This window comes from Cicer arietinum, chromosome 7 (genome assembly GCF_000331145.2).
Source record: "Cicer arietinum cultivar CDC Frontier isolate Library 1 chromosome 7, Cicar.CDCFrontier_v2.0, whole genome shotgun sequence".
Lineage (NCBI taxonomy): Eukaryota > Viridiplantae > Streptophyta > Magnoliopsida > Fabales > Fabaceae > Cicer > Cicer arietinum.
This window is the reverse complement of record NC_021166.2, coordinates 11,313,924-11,331,998: the sequence shown is the minus strand read 5'-3', so window position 1 is coordinate 11,331,998 and position 18,075 is coordinate 11,313,924. Positions and strand designations below refer to the sequence as shown.

The window sequence follows — 18,075 nt, the reverse complement described above, 5'->3', positions numbered from 1 at the left end:
GACTTAGGATCTGCTTGGCAATGAAAAAATTGAGCTTATAGTTTATAAATTAAAAGTTCTATTCGATAACAATCATTTATTAATTTATAGTTTACAAATTTTTTTAATAAGTCAATTCAAGTAGTTTATGAGTTCTTATAGTTTGTTATTCTTTTCTTTTAATTTTATCTTTATTATTGTAAATAAAATCATTTTTATCTTTTATAATTTGTATATTATGATTTAAAAATAATATAAAAAATAATATATATAATTTTAATCAATAATAATTTAACGAATTTTACCAAATAGAGTCTTAAATTCTAAATATTGGCTTCTGGTTAGTAGTATATAAGAAAATTAGTATTTAACAGTTAGGAAAATATCACTTTGATTTCAATCTCGGGTTCGCCAAGAGAACTCCATTAAGACAATCAAGATTATTGTTTAAAGCCTCCAAAATTTGATAAAAGTTATATCCAAGCAAAAAATGCTTATTTCATTGGTAAGCAACGAGTTAATTATATTTTTGGTGAAGTTAAAATCACGATGATGTCTTAAAATTAGTTCCTTTATTAAATTGAACTTGTGTTTAATTTTTAATTTTTTTTTAATAAACTGTCTTTTTATTTCCTAAAACTATAGAATAGTGTCATTTGAATTTTTAACCGAGTAAAAAATTGAAATTAATTATTAAAGTATTAAAACAGTTTTTAAAAATTATAATTCGTTATCATAAAATTATTTAAAATATATAACAATTATAATTTATTATTATAAAATTATCTAAAATATATAATTTATTGTCTGAATAATTAATGAGCGTTATAACTTTAAAAACTAAACTATTGATATTTCCAAACTAAATCAAAGATATTTATATTTAAAAAAAGAGACATTCTATTTTAAAAACACCCACTTTTGATTTGAAAGTACATTATGAGTTCCTATTTATAGAATAAATAAAACTAAGGAAATTACATGCAACACGCCAACTATCAAGAGAATTATATGCAACACGACAAGTGTTATTCATGCAATAAACCAAGTGCATCACATGCAATCTAGCAATGTATCAATTTGTAGATCCTACAATGGTTGCGCTTTGATCATAATAGATAAACCTTAATCGTTGTATTGATCTTGGTGCCTTAATCATAATATCTTAAAATAGTCCCATAAAAACTAAAAAATTATGGGCTAAAAAAGTGAATAATTAAAAACTAAGTTTAAAATGTTACGATTTTGTCATGATTAAAAATATATTTGATTTTTTTATTTAACTATACTTAATATAAAACAAATACATTATTTTAGTGTGATTTTTTCTTCAAATTGTACCCTTATTTTAAATTATTTTATTTACAACTTTAATATTCTTTTTCAATTAAATATCTGATTATATTTTAAGTTTTGAAACAACCTTTTTCCTTCAAATTTTATACTTCGTTTAATCTATTTTATTTATAGTGGTATCCTTCTTTATTTGATTAAATAATTGTTTTTTTTAAATATGCATATATTTAAAATATAATAATACTAAAGTTGGTATAATTTTTTTCCTACCAATTTTATTATTTATTTAAAACTATTTTTATACAATATTATAGTTTTCTTCCTAGTCAGTTAACTGTTTTTTATAGTAAATAACTGCATCAAATTTTGTGAGTTTTAATAATTTTAATAATAAAATAGGACAATGTCCATCTACACACTAATGGTAGTAATAATAATAATAATAATAATAATAATAATAATAATAATAATAATAATAATAATAATTTTGATAGTGCTTTGTAGTAAGTAATGGAGCTATATATAGGGCTTCTTTTCTTTTGTTTTCATTTGTAGGTGTAGGGCTTCCTATGTTCGATGACCCATTCACAAAAGTTAGGTGTATTGAAAACCCAAAGTCCTTTATCACTCTTGGAATATGACACTACATGTGCCCTTGTGCAGAGTATTCTCCTTCCTCTTCATTATGCTACAATGTAAACTTTCTAATGACCATGTGAGAACGAATAAAATAAGTAGCAAATATTAATTTCAAGTTGAATAAATATTATTTTATTAAAAAAAGTTAAATTAATATTAAAACATTTAGTCGGTATTTAATTAGAAGCTCGTCAAAAGTTCCTTCAAAGTCTAATTTCAACTATCAAATGGGTGAAATGTCAATGCTTATGACCCTATGTAGAGAGTTTTGAATTGACTAAATACCCATAAAAATGCAAATTAAAATAGCAGAATAGATCTGCATTGGGTGCTGCCTAACTTTCCAACACCATTTAAAAAACCCACCAATTAATTAATCACCAACAATTCGTTCACCAGTCTTGGAAAAACAAAGTGTATTTTGGTAGAAGTTTGAATTTTATCTTATGTTCTACTTAATGCATATTGACTGAAAAATTATAGTATAATACTACATGAGTCCTACAATAACTCTCCTATTTGTAAAATAAATTTATTCTAATCAAAGAATATTTTAATTCTAAATATATTTTTTTAATTATATTTTTTAAGTTATTATTCTTCACTTTATGTTTATAATAAATAAAATACATCAACTATCAATAAAAATAATTTAATAAAATCATCATTATCTTTAATTTATTTATCATCCTTACTTAATATATGTAAAATATATGGTTAAATATAACCATTATTTTGAAACAAATTGAGTAATATTTATTAATTTATCTATTGTATTAGCTGGCATTGATCAAATAGTTATTACATGAGATTCGGTAACATTGCAATTTTCAATGAAGGCAGTTTGAAGTGTATTGGAGAAGTATCGGGTGTGGAATAATTTGGTTCTTTTAAAGGTCGCTATAATGTGTTAGAGAATGCTTCAAAATTAACTTAGAGCAAAAGGGGTATTATGAGGGCAATTGAAATTTCGTGTGTAGGTGGATATGGGGAAGTAGATGGATGTGGGGAGTTTGGTTCTTAGGTTTTAGAGTGGATGGTCTTTTGTCTTCATATTGCAATGCTCAGTTTGTAGGGCTCCTTAAAGATGGGAGACTGTTTAGTCAATAATTTATATATGACATACTTGGGAATGAAATACCGACGACCACACTCGGTGAATTGAATCTTTAGATGATTGAACTGTGTGTTGTTTTTGAACTGATGCAATCATGTGTTTGGTATTTGCTTTGATTGGTTTTGTCTATTGTTTTTGTTGTATGTTGAATCAAATATGTACTCAATGCCTATTATATCGTTGTTTCGATTAGACGTCAATTCAAATTGATGAAACGATTTTCCTTGTCACATACCACAATTGATCTATAGTGATTAGGGTATTTTTAGCTTGATGGTGCATGTAATTTCCTAGTAGTGTTACAAGTGATTTTGGTGTAGGACTTTTGTTGGTCCTTATTTTAATGGGTTTTGATGTTATTCCTTGTGGGTTTAGACAAATTGTGAAATGAATGTTTTTGTGTTTAACAAAATATAAGTGTTTAACAAAAGTACTTCAGTGCTTTATATATCCCTTATGCTAGAAGTCTATTATATTAATGCAATTTTAGCATTTCAAAAAAAAAAAATTTATGATGATTCGATTACATATATTCTAGTACTATATTGATCCTAGGTGAATTTTACAAAATCAAGATAGCTAGCTTGCTTATAGGTGAGAAGCGTAAAACTTCATGATTATATATGAAATTCCGATACTCTAAAATTGAGGGAATCCAAATTCTTTATAAATGCAATGCAACATCAATTTCTCTATTTTGTTACAGCATTCCATCGTTTTTTGTGTCAGGTCTGTAAAGACAAGTGAAAATGTGGAATGCTAAATTGTCAGGAAAAAAGGATTAAATAAACACAATAATGATGGATTCACAATTGCTTGCTTTTTCCTTTTGGTAATGGCAGACTATTATTTTCCTACTCAAAAGTTGTGTTTTTCTATTTAAGGGTTTATTTTTTTCCTGTTGTTTGTTGTTGCATTTTTTAGGTTATAGCAAGAATCTGCTCATATAGGTTGGGTTGGTTGCAATTCCAGTAGACAAGGGGAGCAAAAGGGAACGACCTGTCTTCTATTGTAGGCCATTATTAATTCTATATAATCTTGATTTGATTCTTGACATGACTCTAAAATCTCACTATAAGTAAAAACTGTAATATCTAAAAAATTAGAGAAAAAAATAGTCTCCAAAATTTTAGTGTGTTCAACTCTTAATTACATTTTTTAAATTTTTGCTAGACTTTTTCTCATAGTGTTTGGTCAATTGCACCAAATGATACTATTTGACGCGGATAAAGCAACTCTGAATAGTTGAGGTCTGTGTTCAATTTTCACATAAATTTTTAGAGAATAATAAAACTATCAGATTTAATTATCTTAAAGTAAACAATTAACTTTAAAAAATAAAATAAATAATATAAGATACGATATTAACATTGATATATCAATGTCAACAATAATTTAAAAAAAAAAAAAAAATCAATGTGACAATGTCATACCTCTATCGGACCTCGAAATTATTCTATTAATTAAAGGACCTTAACCAAAATGACTTATTTTTAAAAAAAATTGCACCAAAGGGTGGTCCCAAATAATTAATCTTTTATTGGGATGCAAAAGAATTAATACCTCGTCGTTGTCATCATGTGTGTCATGATATACTTGACTTGGAAGCCAAAAACAAGCATCTTATGATGAAAACAAGGTTTAAAGGTAGCTAAGGTTGGGTCTTTTTCAGGAGCAAACCAACTCTAACCAACTGATTTTTGTTTGTTTATCTAAGCATGTCTTCTTTTATTCATTTCGTACCACAAGTGAAGTCAAAGTCCTCAAGGATGTTAAAAATGGAAGAACAATGTAGTGCAAGAAAAGCTTATAGTGTCTGCCCTTCTTTATTCATGTTATGGTCACTACTCACTACTCTTACACTCTGCCTTCAGTAACCACTTGTGCTATCTTGCCTGCCATGAGCAAAATCAGCAAAAAAGATAAAAGATTAAAAAAAGTTTTATCACTTTATGTTTGTTGTTGGGTCAGCATTTACTATTTGTTATTCAGTTTGCACTTTCTGTCACAAGGCATGAATGATGTGAACTACCTTTTCGAAATTTGAATCCCTTTATTTTGTTTGAGTAAATTGTGCTTAACACTATATAAAGACACCAAATTAAATTGGATTAGGTGGGTCACTTCCATAATTGGATTAATATTAAACTAGTATAAGCACTTTTGTTAACACTGTATCAATCTCAAGATCTAGTCCAACTCTAATGAGCCTCTACATTAGTTATCTAATAACATTTTCCATAAAATTTGGAAATTGACTTTAGGACCTTCTACGTAGAAATATTACATTTTGTCATTAAATTATTGTAACATAATTAATAATTTGTAAATATTAACAATATATAATTAACATTTTAGGATTTCAAAATTTTAAAGCACTGTAGAATGACTCAACCTACACAAACTTTAGACCGACCTTAAAACTTTATATATACATATGTTTTTTTAAATTGACTGTTTTATAGCTATAGACACATTTTACATAAACAAATATTTTTCTAAGTAAATTGTGTTCAAAAGAGAGTAACAATCTGTTTATTTGAATTAGCCTTTTGTTAATTAAGATTGCTTTAGTTAAAAGCTACGGTATGTTTAAAATACATTCCTTTTTGCTTTCGGCATATGCGAGACTCCAATTATTTGTTGTCATATACCGTTACATACTTTGTTGAATGTTCTCGTGAGGATCGTTGAAATATATCACAGGCAAGTTCATTCATAACCGCAAATTTAATTTGAACAATTTTTGTACCCCACACGGATAAAGGAACTTGTCCTACTAACGTTTATGCGGTCTATTTTGGTCTTCATTTCTAAAATGTGACACTTCTAGATTTACACATATCTAATCTAATTATTTGTTTATATGGTTAAGAATTTTCTCCCTGGAGATGGGATTTGGTTCTTCCAACGTTAAGTTTACGGTCTACTTTCGCATTGATTTGTTCAAAACTGACTTTTTAAGATTCAGACACGGAGGAAAATCTTTAAAAGTATTACACTAACTAGTACTTGCGTTATTTAAATATCTCAATATAAATCAAATTGATTAAATCAAATTTATTGATGTCAAAAGGCTAATAAACTTTAGTTATAGATGACGAATTTAAGAAAACTCAAGTTGATAAGAATTATTTTAATCAGATTTTATTTACTTCATAATTAAATTTCAGATTAAGAGTTCATATTTTGATTATGAGGTAAATAAAGTTTTATCACACCTTGACTCTTAGATCAAACTATATGACTATAAAAAAATAACGATATATAAAACAAGAAGTTGATAGTATATTAAATATGTTTATATTATGTATAAATGTATGCAAATACCCTTTTGTATGTATATACAACCTTCTAAAGGAACTTTATTGATAAATTCATGAGAAGTAAAAAATTGTTAATAATATTAAATTTATTAACAATTGATATTATTTTTTATAATTTTATTTTTTAAGAGAAAAAATTAATTAATATTTTATTATAATATTTATTGTTGGTTGAAAAAAATATTAATTAAAATCATATTAATAAATAAATAATTAATGCAGTTGAATACGAATTTTATAAAAAAACAAAAAATTCCTCAAGAGAATATTGTATTTAGGAAACACGTAATACTACATAGTTAATCTCCTTGACTTTTCATATTAATTAAATACTAATAATTTAAATGGCAATAAAATAATGGAATTAAAGATTTGGAATACATACTTGAATTATGATAGATTGAATATGTTTTCAGTTTTAGGATTGAAATTTAGAATGCAAGTATTTAACCCTTTATAGTAGTGTTGTATTTATACAAAAGTAAGACGTTACCGATTACTATGGTTAACCGTGTTTGTGAAGGTTACTTTTTAATGCACAAATGAATTTTAGTGTTAATGTATTGGAAATCGACGTACAATATAAGTGTTTGATCAATCTACTTTATTTGTGTAAACTGTCTTTATTTTCTCTTGACATTTCTCTTTGTTTTTCTCTTATGTTGTTTGTCTCCTTAATAATTTTATGTTGTGATATTGTGATAGGGTGTCGATAGTTCCCTTAAAAATATTCATTAATAGTAGGTCGCAAATAATCTAATCAACAAAGATCTATTGAATTTCAACTAGTTAAAAGTGTGTGTTGATAAAAATTGCACTCTATTTTTAAAAAAGGAAATAGAAAAGTAAAAAGGAAAAGGTACTCTCTATAACAAAATATTAAGGTAAAAGTAACTATTTGTACACTAATTCAGACAATGAGTTGTTGACTTTTAATTTTTTTGCATTCATTTAAAAATCTAACTTCATTATCTAAATTACCTATATTCTCGTTTAATTGCATAGAAAAATGGACATTTAATTTGAAAAAGTGGGACAAATTCATTTAAAAGTGGACATTTATATTCACTACAAATTTGAAAAAGTGGACATTTAATTGCACACTAACTTTAAGTAGATGAAACAAATCCATTTTTGCTTATACTCTCTCTATTGAGTTAACATCCTCTTCATATTTTTTCAATTTTTCATCTCTATTATTATAGTTTAGAATTACTTTGCAGTAAATATAAAATAATATATAAAATATTTAGAACTACCAAATATCACATTATTATATTTATATATTTTCAAAACTATGAAAATGGAACAGATGGAAAAGATGATGAATAGAGATCTTAATCCCACTAGTACCAATGTTTATAAACCAGTGAATTTCTTTATTACTTGAATGTTTTTACAAATATATCCTCGTAGAAGAGTACAAGACCGACGTTTAATACATTTAATAATATAAAAAAGATAAACATCTTAAATAATGATAAAATATACTCCTTTCATCTCATAGTATTATCGTATTATCAATGAAAATTTTATTCCAAAATAATTGTTGTTTTGGGTTTTCAATACAATTTTAATTTATTTTATCAATTGTACCATTTAATTAATATTATACACGTTATTTTCATTTTATCAATTCATTATTTTACATTTATGATAATTGAAATCAATCAATGATTTATAAGGATAATTTGATAAAAGTATTCTTCTCTCTCTTTCATTTATTATAATTTTTTAATATGTATAAAATAATTAATTACAATAATTATTTTGAGATTAAAAAAAAAACCTCCATAAATTTTCTATAATTATCACCAAAGATAGCGTTTTGTTACAAAATGAGTATTAAAAAGTGTAATATTAGTATAATTCAAATTTTCTACCTTGACTTTATTTAGAAGCAAAGTTTTACATATTAAAAAAATTAATTATAATTACTAAAATATTATTTATTACAATAATTATTAACTAAATTTGCATTAAAACTATTCACTTAACTTAAAAAATTAGAAAAATAATAAGAAGTATTTTCGGAACAATAATATTTTATTTGAAATAAAATATAAACAAAATAATAATTAAAAGACTAATATTTTTAAATTAAATTTTTAATAAAATATATCAATCTTTTAACTATTATTTTTATTTCACCGTAGAAAGAGTATTAAATTGAGGTCAAGAAATTATAATAACTTTTCCTTATATGTAATTGCGGAGTTATTTATTTGTTGATTTTCATGATATAGATATTTTGGATTACCAAAAGAAAGATTTATTCAACTAACTCTACTCTAACAATCTAGTTGTATATAGTTTGTTGAGCACTCGAGCATTATAATGAGTGCCTTGACATTTCTTCTTCAAGTGGGTGGCATTACACTTAATTTTGAAACATATTCTAAAGAAAATTAAATACTACTAGTATATTTTTTATGTAAATACTAGTATATTTTTAGAACTAGTATATTAATCTTTAGTCTTTAAGCTTTTTTACATTTATTCCAAAATTTTGAATCTTTTAAAAAGAGAAAAACAATAACATATCTATCTTTTTTGTTAATAAATCACTATTATAGAATTTAAAATTATAAACTTTAGTCAATTGAAACATTAAATTTATGAAATATAAATTGTTCTTTTGAATTATTTAAAATTAAATAAAATGTTCATTTTGTTAACTATTGAAGTATTAAAGTGACCGATCTTTACAAATTCAAAATCCAAAACTATGTATTTTTTATTTATAATTTTTCATCACTTGAAATCAGATCAATCAACCTAATAAAACCGACAATCATTTACGATTGGTGAGTTGCACATCACAACAAAATAATTATCTATTATCACCGCTTCTATTCCAATGAATATTAGGGTCCCATATTCAGTTTTGTAAGTAATTATATTATACTCTGTCTATATAAAAAAAGAATAGTAATAATTATTATAACGCGTATACCAACTTTGCCCAATAGAGTTAGTTACGGTACACGAATCCAATCCACAATTGACCCCAAAGATTTACAAAAGAAAATACATTTACACCGAATTTAATCAAATGGAAATTTGTTTATTATTGAGTTCAATTGATATGAACTGACTGTCACTTAATCACTATGTTACATAAATTTTTTTAATTTAAAAGTAATAAAAATGAAATTCGGTGAACGATATAAAAAAATTATATATGAGTATATCAAAATTAATCTCTTAATTATTTAAAAAATGAAATTTTGCAATGTCAATTAGAAGAGGCCTAGAAAGCAACAATAAATAGGAAAAAGATTATTCGATTTGAGCAGCAAGTTTTGCATGTTACTTGTAGCTCTTTTCCTGTTCAAGATCACACTTTCTAAATTTTAGCAGCGGAATAATTATTGTCACTGTTATAATGTGTTTACACAACTCATATGGTAGTAGTAGCTATAGTACTATTTTTACTTTTATTTACAATATATATAAATATATATAAACACAAAAAATCATAATTTATAATCTTTTGGTGGAGGAAGGAATGCTTGTCACCTACTCTTTTTAAATTCCCATTTGAACTTATGCTCTATAGAGAGAGAGAGAAATAAGAGTAACCACCCAAACCAAAAGGGTTGTTGAATTTGAAGTTGGTGTGTTTTGATAATGGAAAGACACAAATGCAAATTATGTTCAAGAACATTTGGTAATGGAAGAGCACTCGGTGGACACATGAAGGCTCATCTTGCTATAGCTAAGCCTAAAATACCATTAATCACTCAATCTGCAACTTCATTCTCATCATTTTCATCTTCAGAATCCGAACAAGAACAACAACAACAAGAAGAAAAAGCTTTGGTTTATGTGTTGAGAGAGAATCCTAAAATGAGTTACAAAATTGCAGATCCTAAATTTACTGAGTCTTTGATTGTTGTTCAAGATAGAGAGAGTGAGACTGAGTCAAAGAACCCTTTAACTCGTCAACGATCAAAACGAAACAGAAAAAATAACATCAACAACAACGATTTTCAATCAAAGAAACCAAAGATGAGTGGTTTCATCTTTTCAACACCAACACCACCGTTCAATGAACAAGAACCTGTTAGCTCTGTTTCTAATACTTCCCCTGAAGAAGATGTTGCTATGTGTCTCATGATGCTGTCAAGAGACAAATGGAGTAGAGAGAGAAACAACATTAACAATGTGTTTGAAGAACAAGAACAAGAACAAGAAGAATCAAAGGTTAAGAGAGTTCGTGGGAAACATTTGTGTGAAAATTGTGGGAAAACATTTCGATCTTCAAGAGCACTGGGTAGTCATAAAAGTGTTTGTTGTCGCAACCAAGACCAAGTGAAGAATACTAACAATGGTGATAAGATTTTTGAATGTCCATTTTGTTCGAAGGTGTTTGGTTCTGGTCAAGCACTTGGTGGTCACAAGAGATCTCATCTCATTTCTTCCTCGTCTAATTCCAATGCTAATAATGTTAATCCTTCGGTTAGTTTCAAAGAAAGTTTCATAGATCTCAATTTGCCTGCTCCACTTGAAGTAGAAGATGACGATGACGATCTTAGTGTTGTTTCTGATGCCTAATTGCGATCAATTTCTTTGATCTATGAAGAATGGTTTAATTAATATTGGTTATTTAGCTTTTAATTTGTTGGTATTGGAAAAAGTGATTTTATTTATTTTATTTTAATTTGAAAGTATGAAGAATATTTGATTATGTTTATTTTGATAGATCAAATGCTTTTTTATTTCTGTAGTGGTAGATGAGTATAAATTATTATTTCAACAACTGATTGTTATGTACTATTATAGTTACACGATGAAATGGTAGTAAAACAGTTGAAGTTTCTACTCCACTTATTTTATTTTGTTTGTCTATTTGATAGTTTTAAAATTCTCCAAATTTGCAATGGGAAATTGAGATTTGGTTTTTGTGTGGACCAACAAAGTACTAAAGTTCTGCAATTCTGTTTTAACCACTTTGATTCTATTACACCTAGTCTCTAACGTGTCTTCCACCTTGAAATTTTCATCTGGATAATAAATAAAATAAATGGGTCTTCTCTCTCTAATCATTATTATTGCCTTCTTTTCTGTTTGTATTGTTATGTTGAGTTGGTGTTGTTTTAAGCGTGAAGCATGAAAGCAATGATTCCAAAGAAGGAGTCAGAAACTGTAAATGATGAAAGAAGCCAATAGAACTGCACAATTACTTTCTTTTGCAGCAGTGTTTGGATACCCTGGTTTGGTAGTTACAAAACTAACTAGGAAAAATTTTAAGAACCAATTAAATTTATGGATTTGATTTTTCTTTTTGTTGGGTAAATTTCTGAATTCGACTTTATCCTACTTGAAAAAGAATGAAGTCTCCGAGTAAAAGGAGGAGGACCCATGTATTCGTCGTGTCCAAGAATCAGATTTATGATATGATAATACTAAAGTATATGCTAATCAAATTTCATTACTAATAGACTAATAAAATATAAATGGTTCTGACAACGATGAATTCTGTATTTTTTTTTATACTCCCACCAAAACCTTTATATAAAAATTTGTGTCATGAAAATATTAATTGAATTATATTTTTAAAATGTTATTGTTAAATATGATGAAATTAGTGAAATGTTTATGCTTTTATGTTTGGGTATGAGAGGGCAATGGATCCTCTCACACTTTCCATTAAAAAAGAGAGATATGACTGAGAAAAATTGTGTTTTAAAGGTGATCATCTTATTTTTTTTATAGGTATTTTTAGTTGGAAGTAATTCCATTTGCAATGCTTACTAAATATTGATAGAATATGAATTCACCACGTTGTTTGAGAGTTTTTCTACTAGTACTCCATCCACATCTAAATATAAGATATTTTTGAAAATTTACCTTTTTCTTTTAGGATAATTTTAAAAAATTCAACTTAATTAATTATTTTTTATTAATATACTTTAATTATTTGGTAATTTTTATAATTAAAATATGATGATTCAATGAACTAATTCTCTTTTTTAAGAATAAATTTGTAAAACAAATATTGATGGTTAACAAATTTAATATAACTATCACATTATTTAATATTTTTAATTTTCCTAATATAATACATATGGTACTACATTTAACAACGAAAGCAGAAAAAACTAGTGCATATAGCTTTGACAATCACGTGATAAATTAATTTTCTTGATATACCATTTTTAAAAGGCAACATATATATCTATCGTCTTTTAAATTTAGTCTAATTTTTCTTTAGATTTTTTAATTTTTTTTCTTTTGATTTTATCATTTAAATTACGTTGTGTTTGAACTGTTAGTCTTTTGTTTCATTTTTAACAACGATTAATGCAATTGAAAGCATTTGATAATTAGAAAATCTACTAAATACTATAACAATATGTACTTCATATTAATTATTCAAAAAAGTATTCATCAAAACTTATAAATAGTCTATATTTTTTTTTTCTCTACAACAATTTAGACACATGTATAACTTAAAAAACGTAATAGTAAATATTTATATAAATAACTAATATTATTAATATTTTTCATTTGTAAAGTTGTTCATACAGTCAACTCATAATGACAATAATTCGAAGAAATTTTCAAATTTAAAAAATTGTCTGCATAATTTAATATAAATTAAAGATTAATAAAATAAATTAAATATAACTTAAAAGATCAAATAAGAAATAAGACTAAGCGGTAACTGACTTAAACTTAAATGATTAAATATGTATTTTTATATTAAAAAAAAAACATTAGCAAATGTGTACATGTGATTAAAATTTGAAATGGGAATAAAAAGGGAGAAGGAGGGCTTTTCGTGCATGTGATGTGATATTTTGTTTCACAAGAATTTCATGTCACTGCAACAATGTTAAAGACTCATCGGAGCATCTTGTTTTATCAAAAGCCAAGCAAGTATAAGTAACGTGACCAAAACACGAAAGTTGAAACTGCGTTATGGCTCATTGGTTTTTACACTTAAACATAATAAGCATCATTAATTTTATTTTTTTTTGTTGAGGAAATAAGTATTATTCATTGAACAAATTAGAATATAAATTTGGAAAACAAAATCAAAAGCCAGATTCGTCTCGAATTGCTTGCTATCCAAGGAGGGGTGGAGTGTCTTATTGAACTGGAGGGTGTAATTTAGGCATTGGATAAGATAATTAAACACAAAAATAAGTTAGAAAATTGTCGACTTGTCGTTTATTCCCAAATAACCTTGGCCATTGCAATGTGCTAATGTGTCATCATCATCTAATACAAAACTTAACAAAGTTCTTAAGCTACTTTCTCCGTGTTGTGAAGGGCAACATATCTATTTCCTAATTTACACATTTTTTAAGTCATTTTGCATTTTGGTACCAAATACAAATTTGGTTGGCTAGTTAACTTCCTTGTGAAGATAATTAAGTCGAAAGAATCATTTAATTCCAAGTGTAGTTGTAAACTAATTATTCTTTTATTTGGATTGGATAAGTAAATTATTACTTCGTATGTAAGTCTAACTCTACTCATCTAATAATATCGATATGTTAAATTGTATATTTTATGTAGGATAGCGTATTTGAATTTAAATTTTTTACTTTGTTTATTTAAATTTATTAGTGATGTATATGATTTCATCCAAATACAAAAAATACTTACATGCGTTCTCATATTTTCTATAACATTGAAGTTTTGATCCTCTTATTTCAAAATTTATAATTTTGTGTTCTTCTATTTTCAAAGAGAGTCACTTATTTTAAAATATACAGTTTTTTGTCCTTCATTTCACTTTTTTTTCTAATATTTTTACCTTCACTCAAATTAAAGCATATTTTTTTAGCTGACGTGTCTTATTCACTAATGATTTAACAAAGCTTATATGATCTTACTTAATATCTATATTATTTAAAATTTTCTTTATTCATTAACTTTTACTTTAGAGTTTGAATATCAAGTTACATATATGTAGTATTTGAGAACATATTACTTATGATTTTAAAAATTAGTTTTATGTGAATTAATTTGATTAGTATTTTGAGTAATACAACTTATCCTATTTAGAACATTTTATTTTAATAATGTATTTATTAATATTTTTAAGTTTACTGCTATTTTAATATTTTACAACTTATCTTGATTCTATAATTTTATTGGTATTTTAATATTTTTTACTAATTAAATATTATATACATAATAATTAATGGTTAAAGAAAATTTTAAATAACATGAATATTAAGACCGTATAAGTGTTCTCATTTTATTAGTGAATAGGAATGTTAGCAAAAACTTCTCCAAATTAGAGTGAGGATGAAAATATCATAAAAAGAAAAATAGAGAGACAAAAAATTATAGATTTTAAAATAAGAAGACCAGAATTTTAATTTTAAAAAAATAAGAGGACAAAATTATAGATTTTAAAGTAAGTGGACCAAAATTGTAATTTAAAAAAAAAATAAGAGAATCAAAGATGAGTTTAAGAAAGAAAAAAGCACAACTTTGCAAATTATTGCAAATGTATTTTCCCGTATAGCTAATCTCTTCTCAGATGTTTAACAATTGATTTGTGAAAGGAGAACCAAACTCCCACTCTTACGATTGGGGAGGGTAGATTAATTTATTTTGTGTTCATCAAAGGGACAAGATTGTCTTTTACTACAAAGAAAAAAACGCAACTAAGATATCCAGACCATTAAGAGTGACGACTTAATTTGCAAGAACACTTTCCTTACCCAAACGCGGGCACACACATGTCGGGGTGGGAAATTCCAAACTAACAATCAAATAGGAAGACTCTTCCAAATATAAAATTACATGTTTATTGTATAATTCTTCCAATGAACTCTTGACTTTCTTTATATTTTCATCAACAACTTCTTTAAATTTATATAATATGAGAAACATATACGCACCATATGAAATTTGTACCTACGATCCAAAACATTAGCAATAGCCATCAACATATTATACTTTCCCCAGTATTTGTTAAACTTTATTTTCATCGGACCTATCATTTCTTTCATAAAAAGATATTCGTCTTCATAAGCCTTATCAAATATTTGTTTAACCTTCCAAACTTCTACTAAATACAAATTTGAAGTAGAATACTCACTACCTACATTTAAAATAGTAGTGATATTAAAAACATCAAAGAATAATAAAGTGACCTTAAAAGGTATAATTAGATCACTTGAGTTGCACGATTAAATACTTCTAATAGCTTACAAATTTTCTCAACTTTGTTCCATTCTTCAAGTGAAGGGACGTGGTCATAATGATGCTCTCTTTTTTTGTAGGCTGCAAATGCAATTTTAAATTTTAAAGCAAATAACAACATATTAAAAGTTGAATTCCATCTTGTTGGACAATCAATGATGAGTTTTCTTTCTTTTAAGCGCTTATACTCAACCACATCACAAAATTTCCTTAGTCTTACATCATTGTGGTTAACATATTTGACATTTTCATGAATATTGAAAATGATATCTTTAATTTTACTAAGGTCGTCTTGTACTAACAAAATTCATATGTGTACACAACATCGAACATGAAACAAAGAGCCACCAAAGATTAACTTACTACTTAGAGATAAATTATCTTTGAGACATCTTAAACATGAATCATTGTAAGAAGCATTATCAACAGATACTGACAAAATTTATTTCAATCCTCCAATTTTTCAAACATTTATTTTTTAGCATCAATCACATCAATACCACACCTTGGAGGGGTTACTTTCACAAAACTCAAAACTCTTTTTTGAAGATTCCATCCTACATCAATTAAATGTCACATGATAATTATATATTCAACTACTTGATGGCTAGATTTCTACATATCTATAGTTAAACTAATCTTGCTCACATTTTCTAAAAGCTTTTTCAAAATTTTCTTCTCCGTCTTAAATAGTGCCAAACAATCACTTCTTGTTGTTTTATCAGTAACCTTATGAAAATATGGGTTTGCATTTTGGAAGCCCCACATCCAAATATCGTCCTCGACAATACTAAAAGGATATTCGTGAACCATGATATCAGCTGCAACTATTTCCCTCATCTTTTCATTAGAGTATCTAACACCGGGACTAATAAAATGGTTAATTGACTTTGGTGACTGAAATAGAATGGCGTCTTACCTTGTTTCAGCAACTGCCTGCAACTTCTTTTGATTGCAACCTCTAGCACATCTTTTCAAATGACTAGTGTTAGCTTATGATCCTCTAGTAGACAATTTTATTTTTCAGTATCTGCAAACAGTTTTCTTCACACCTTTAGAGATTTCAACCTCATCAAAATCATTCCAAACAAGTGATGTTTTTTTCCTCTTTCTCCCAACAATTAGACATTTGTTTTCCAGAGCAATATCATTTTCATTTGCATGTGTTAGCTTCTACTTGAATTGAATCTATAGAAATATGTTCGCTGGCCTCATTATTAGTCATATGAGCAGATGGAATTGGTTCATTTCTTTCTAAGGAAGAAGACATTTGCTGGACAAAATAAAAATGGTGTAATAAAATATATTATACAATTATATAAAGTAGAATTATGAAAATAAAATAGTCATCCTTTCATCATCATCATTTGCATATGGTATAATTAAGATAAATACAAAAACCAATTACAAAACAAACTTTCAACAAGCCACATGAAATAGTTCTAAATAACAAAAAAGAATTTCAATTATGAAAATCAAATGTCTAATTCCTCAAAATAATACATTTAAAAAATAACATTAAAAGAGATTATTAATAACAAAAAAATATAAAAATAACATAATGATAGTAAATAGTATAATATTGAAACACTTAAATTCATTTAAGCATGTCATCAATCCCACAAATAGATTAAGTAATAATATAATAATATTATTACCTCTCAATCAAATCCTCTCAAACAAATTCAGATATATTAAATAATAATATAATAATATTATTATCAAGTTTTGAAACACTTTTAAAGGGATTGTACCTAGTTTATGCATTTTTCACTATTTTTTTATAACATATATTGTTGTGATCTCCGGTTTATTTTTACTTACAAAACCTAAAATTAGAGCAACTTCAATGGGGTTTCTAAAAGATTTTTAGGAGTTTTTGCAAAGGTTAACTTTACTAATGGAATACAAAGATAAAAGGAAAAAAAAGTTTTGAAATAATAAATATCGAAGTCTTACCTCTATCATAATTTGAAGTATTGAATAAATTCAATAGGACTTTTGTTTGATATGCTTCCTTTAGTCAAGTATAGTTGTAAACAAGAGTATTCTACCATGCACTCTCACACCTTAACATGTCACCCTTTCAATCAACATAAAAATACAATTTTTCCCTTATGTAAAACCTTCAATTTTTTTTATCACTCATTTTTTCACCTACCCACAAAACTTTAAATAATTTATCATAAATTTTGAATATTTCAAAATTTTTGAAATAAAAAAGTAAGTGTACTCAAATTTTTCATACCTTCGGACTAATTTTTTTTTCAAATTTTCGAGAGTTTTGAAACATTCGAAATAGAAATTTTCTAGATATAGAAACTTTCGAAACTTTCGAAACTTTCCAAATTTTCGAAATGTAATCCTTATTTTGAAAATTTGAAACTTTCGAAAGTTTCAAATTTTCAAAATAAGGATTATACTTCAAAAGTTTCTAAATCTAGAAAGTTTAGAAAATTTCTAAATTTAGAAAGCTTCGAAGGTTTTCAAATATGGAAAGTTTCGAAATTTACTCTATTTTGAAAGTTTAAGATTGCTCGA

General features: G+C 26.1%; 1 protein-coding gene across 1 annotated transcript; it reads left to right on the top strand.

Annotated features, from left to right (window-relative positions):
* Window positions 1-9,702: 9,702 nt before the first annotated feature.
* LOC101509664 (zinc finger protein ZAT9-like) lies at window positions 9,703-11,184 on the top strand. Its single transcript, XM_004508850.4, has one exon. The coding sequence runs from the start codon at window positions 9,991-9,993 to the stop codon at window positions 10,915-10,917; it is 927 nt and encodes a 308-aa protein (XP_004508907.1). The 5' UTR covers window positions 9,703-9,990; the 3' UTR covers window positions 10,918-11,184.
* The last annotated feature ends 6,891 nt before the right edge of the window (window positions 11,185-18,075 follow it).

Excerpts from the sequence above, each read along its gene's own strand:
- LOC101509664 (XM_004508850.4), top strand. The coding sequence starts at position 9,991 with ATGGAAAGACACAAATGCAAATTATGTTCAAGAACATTTGGTAATGGA.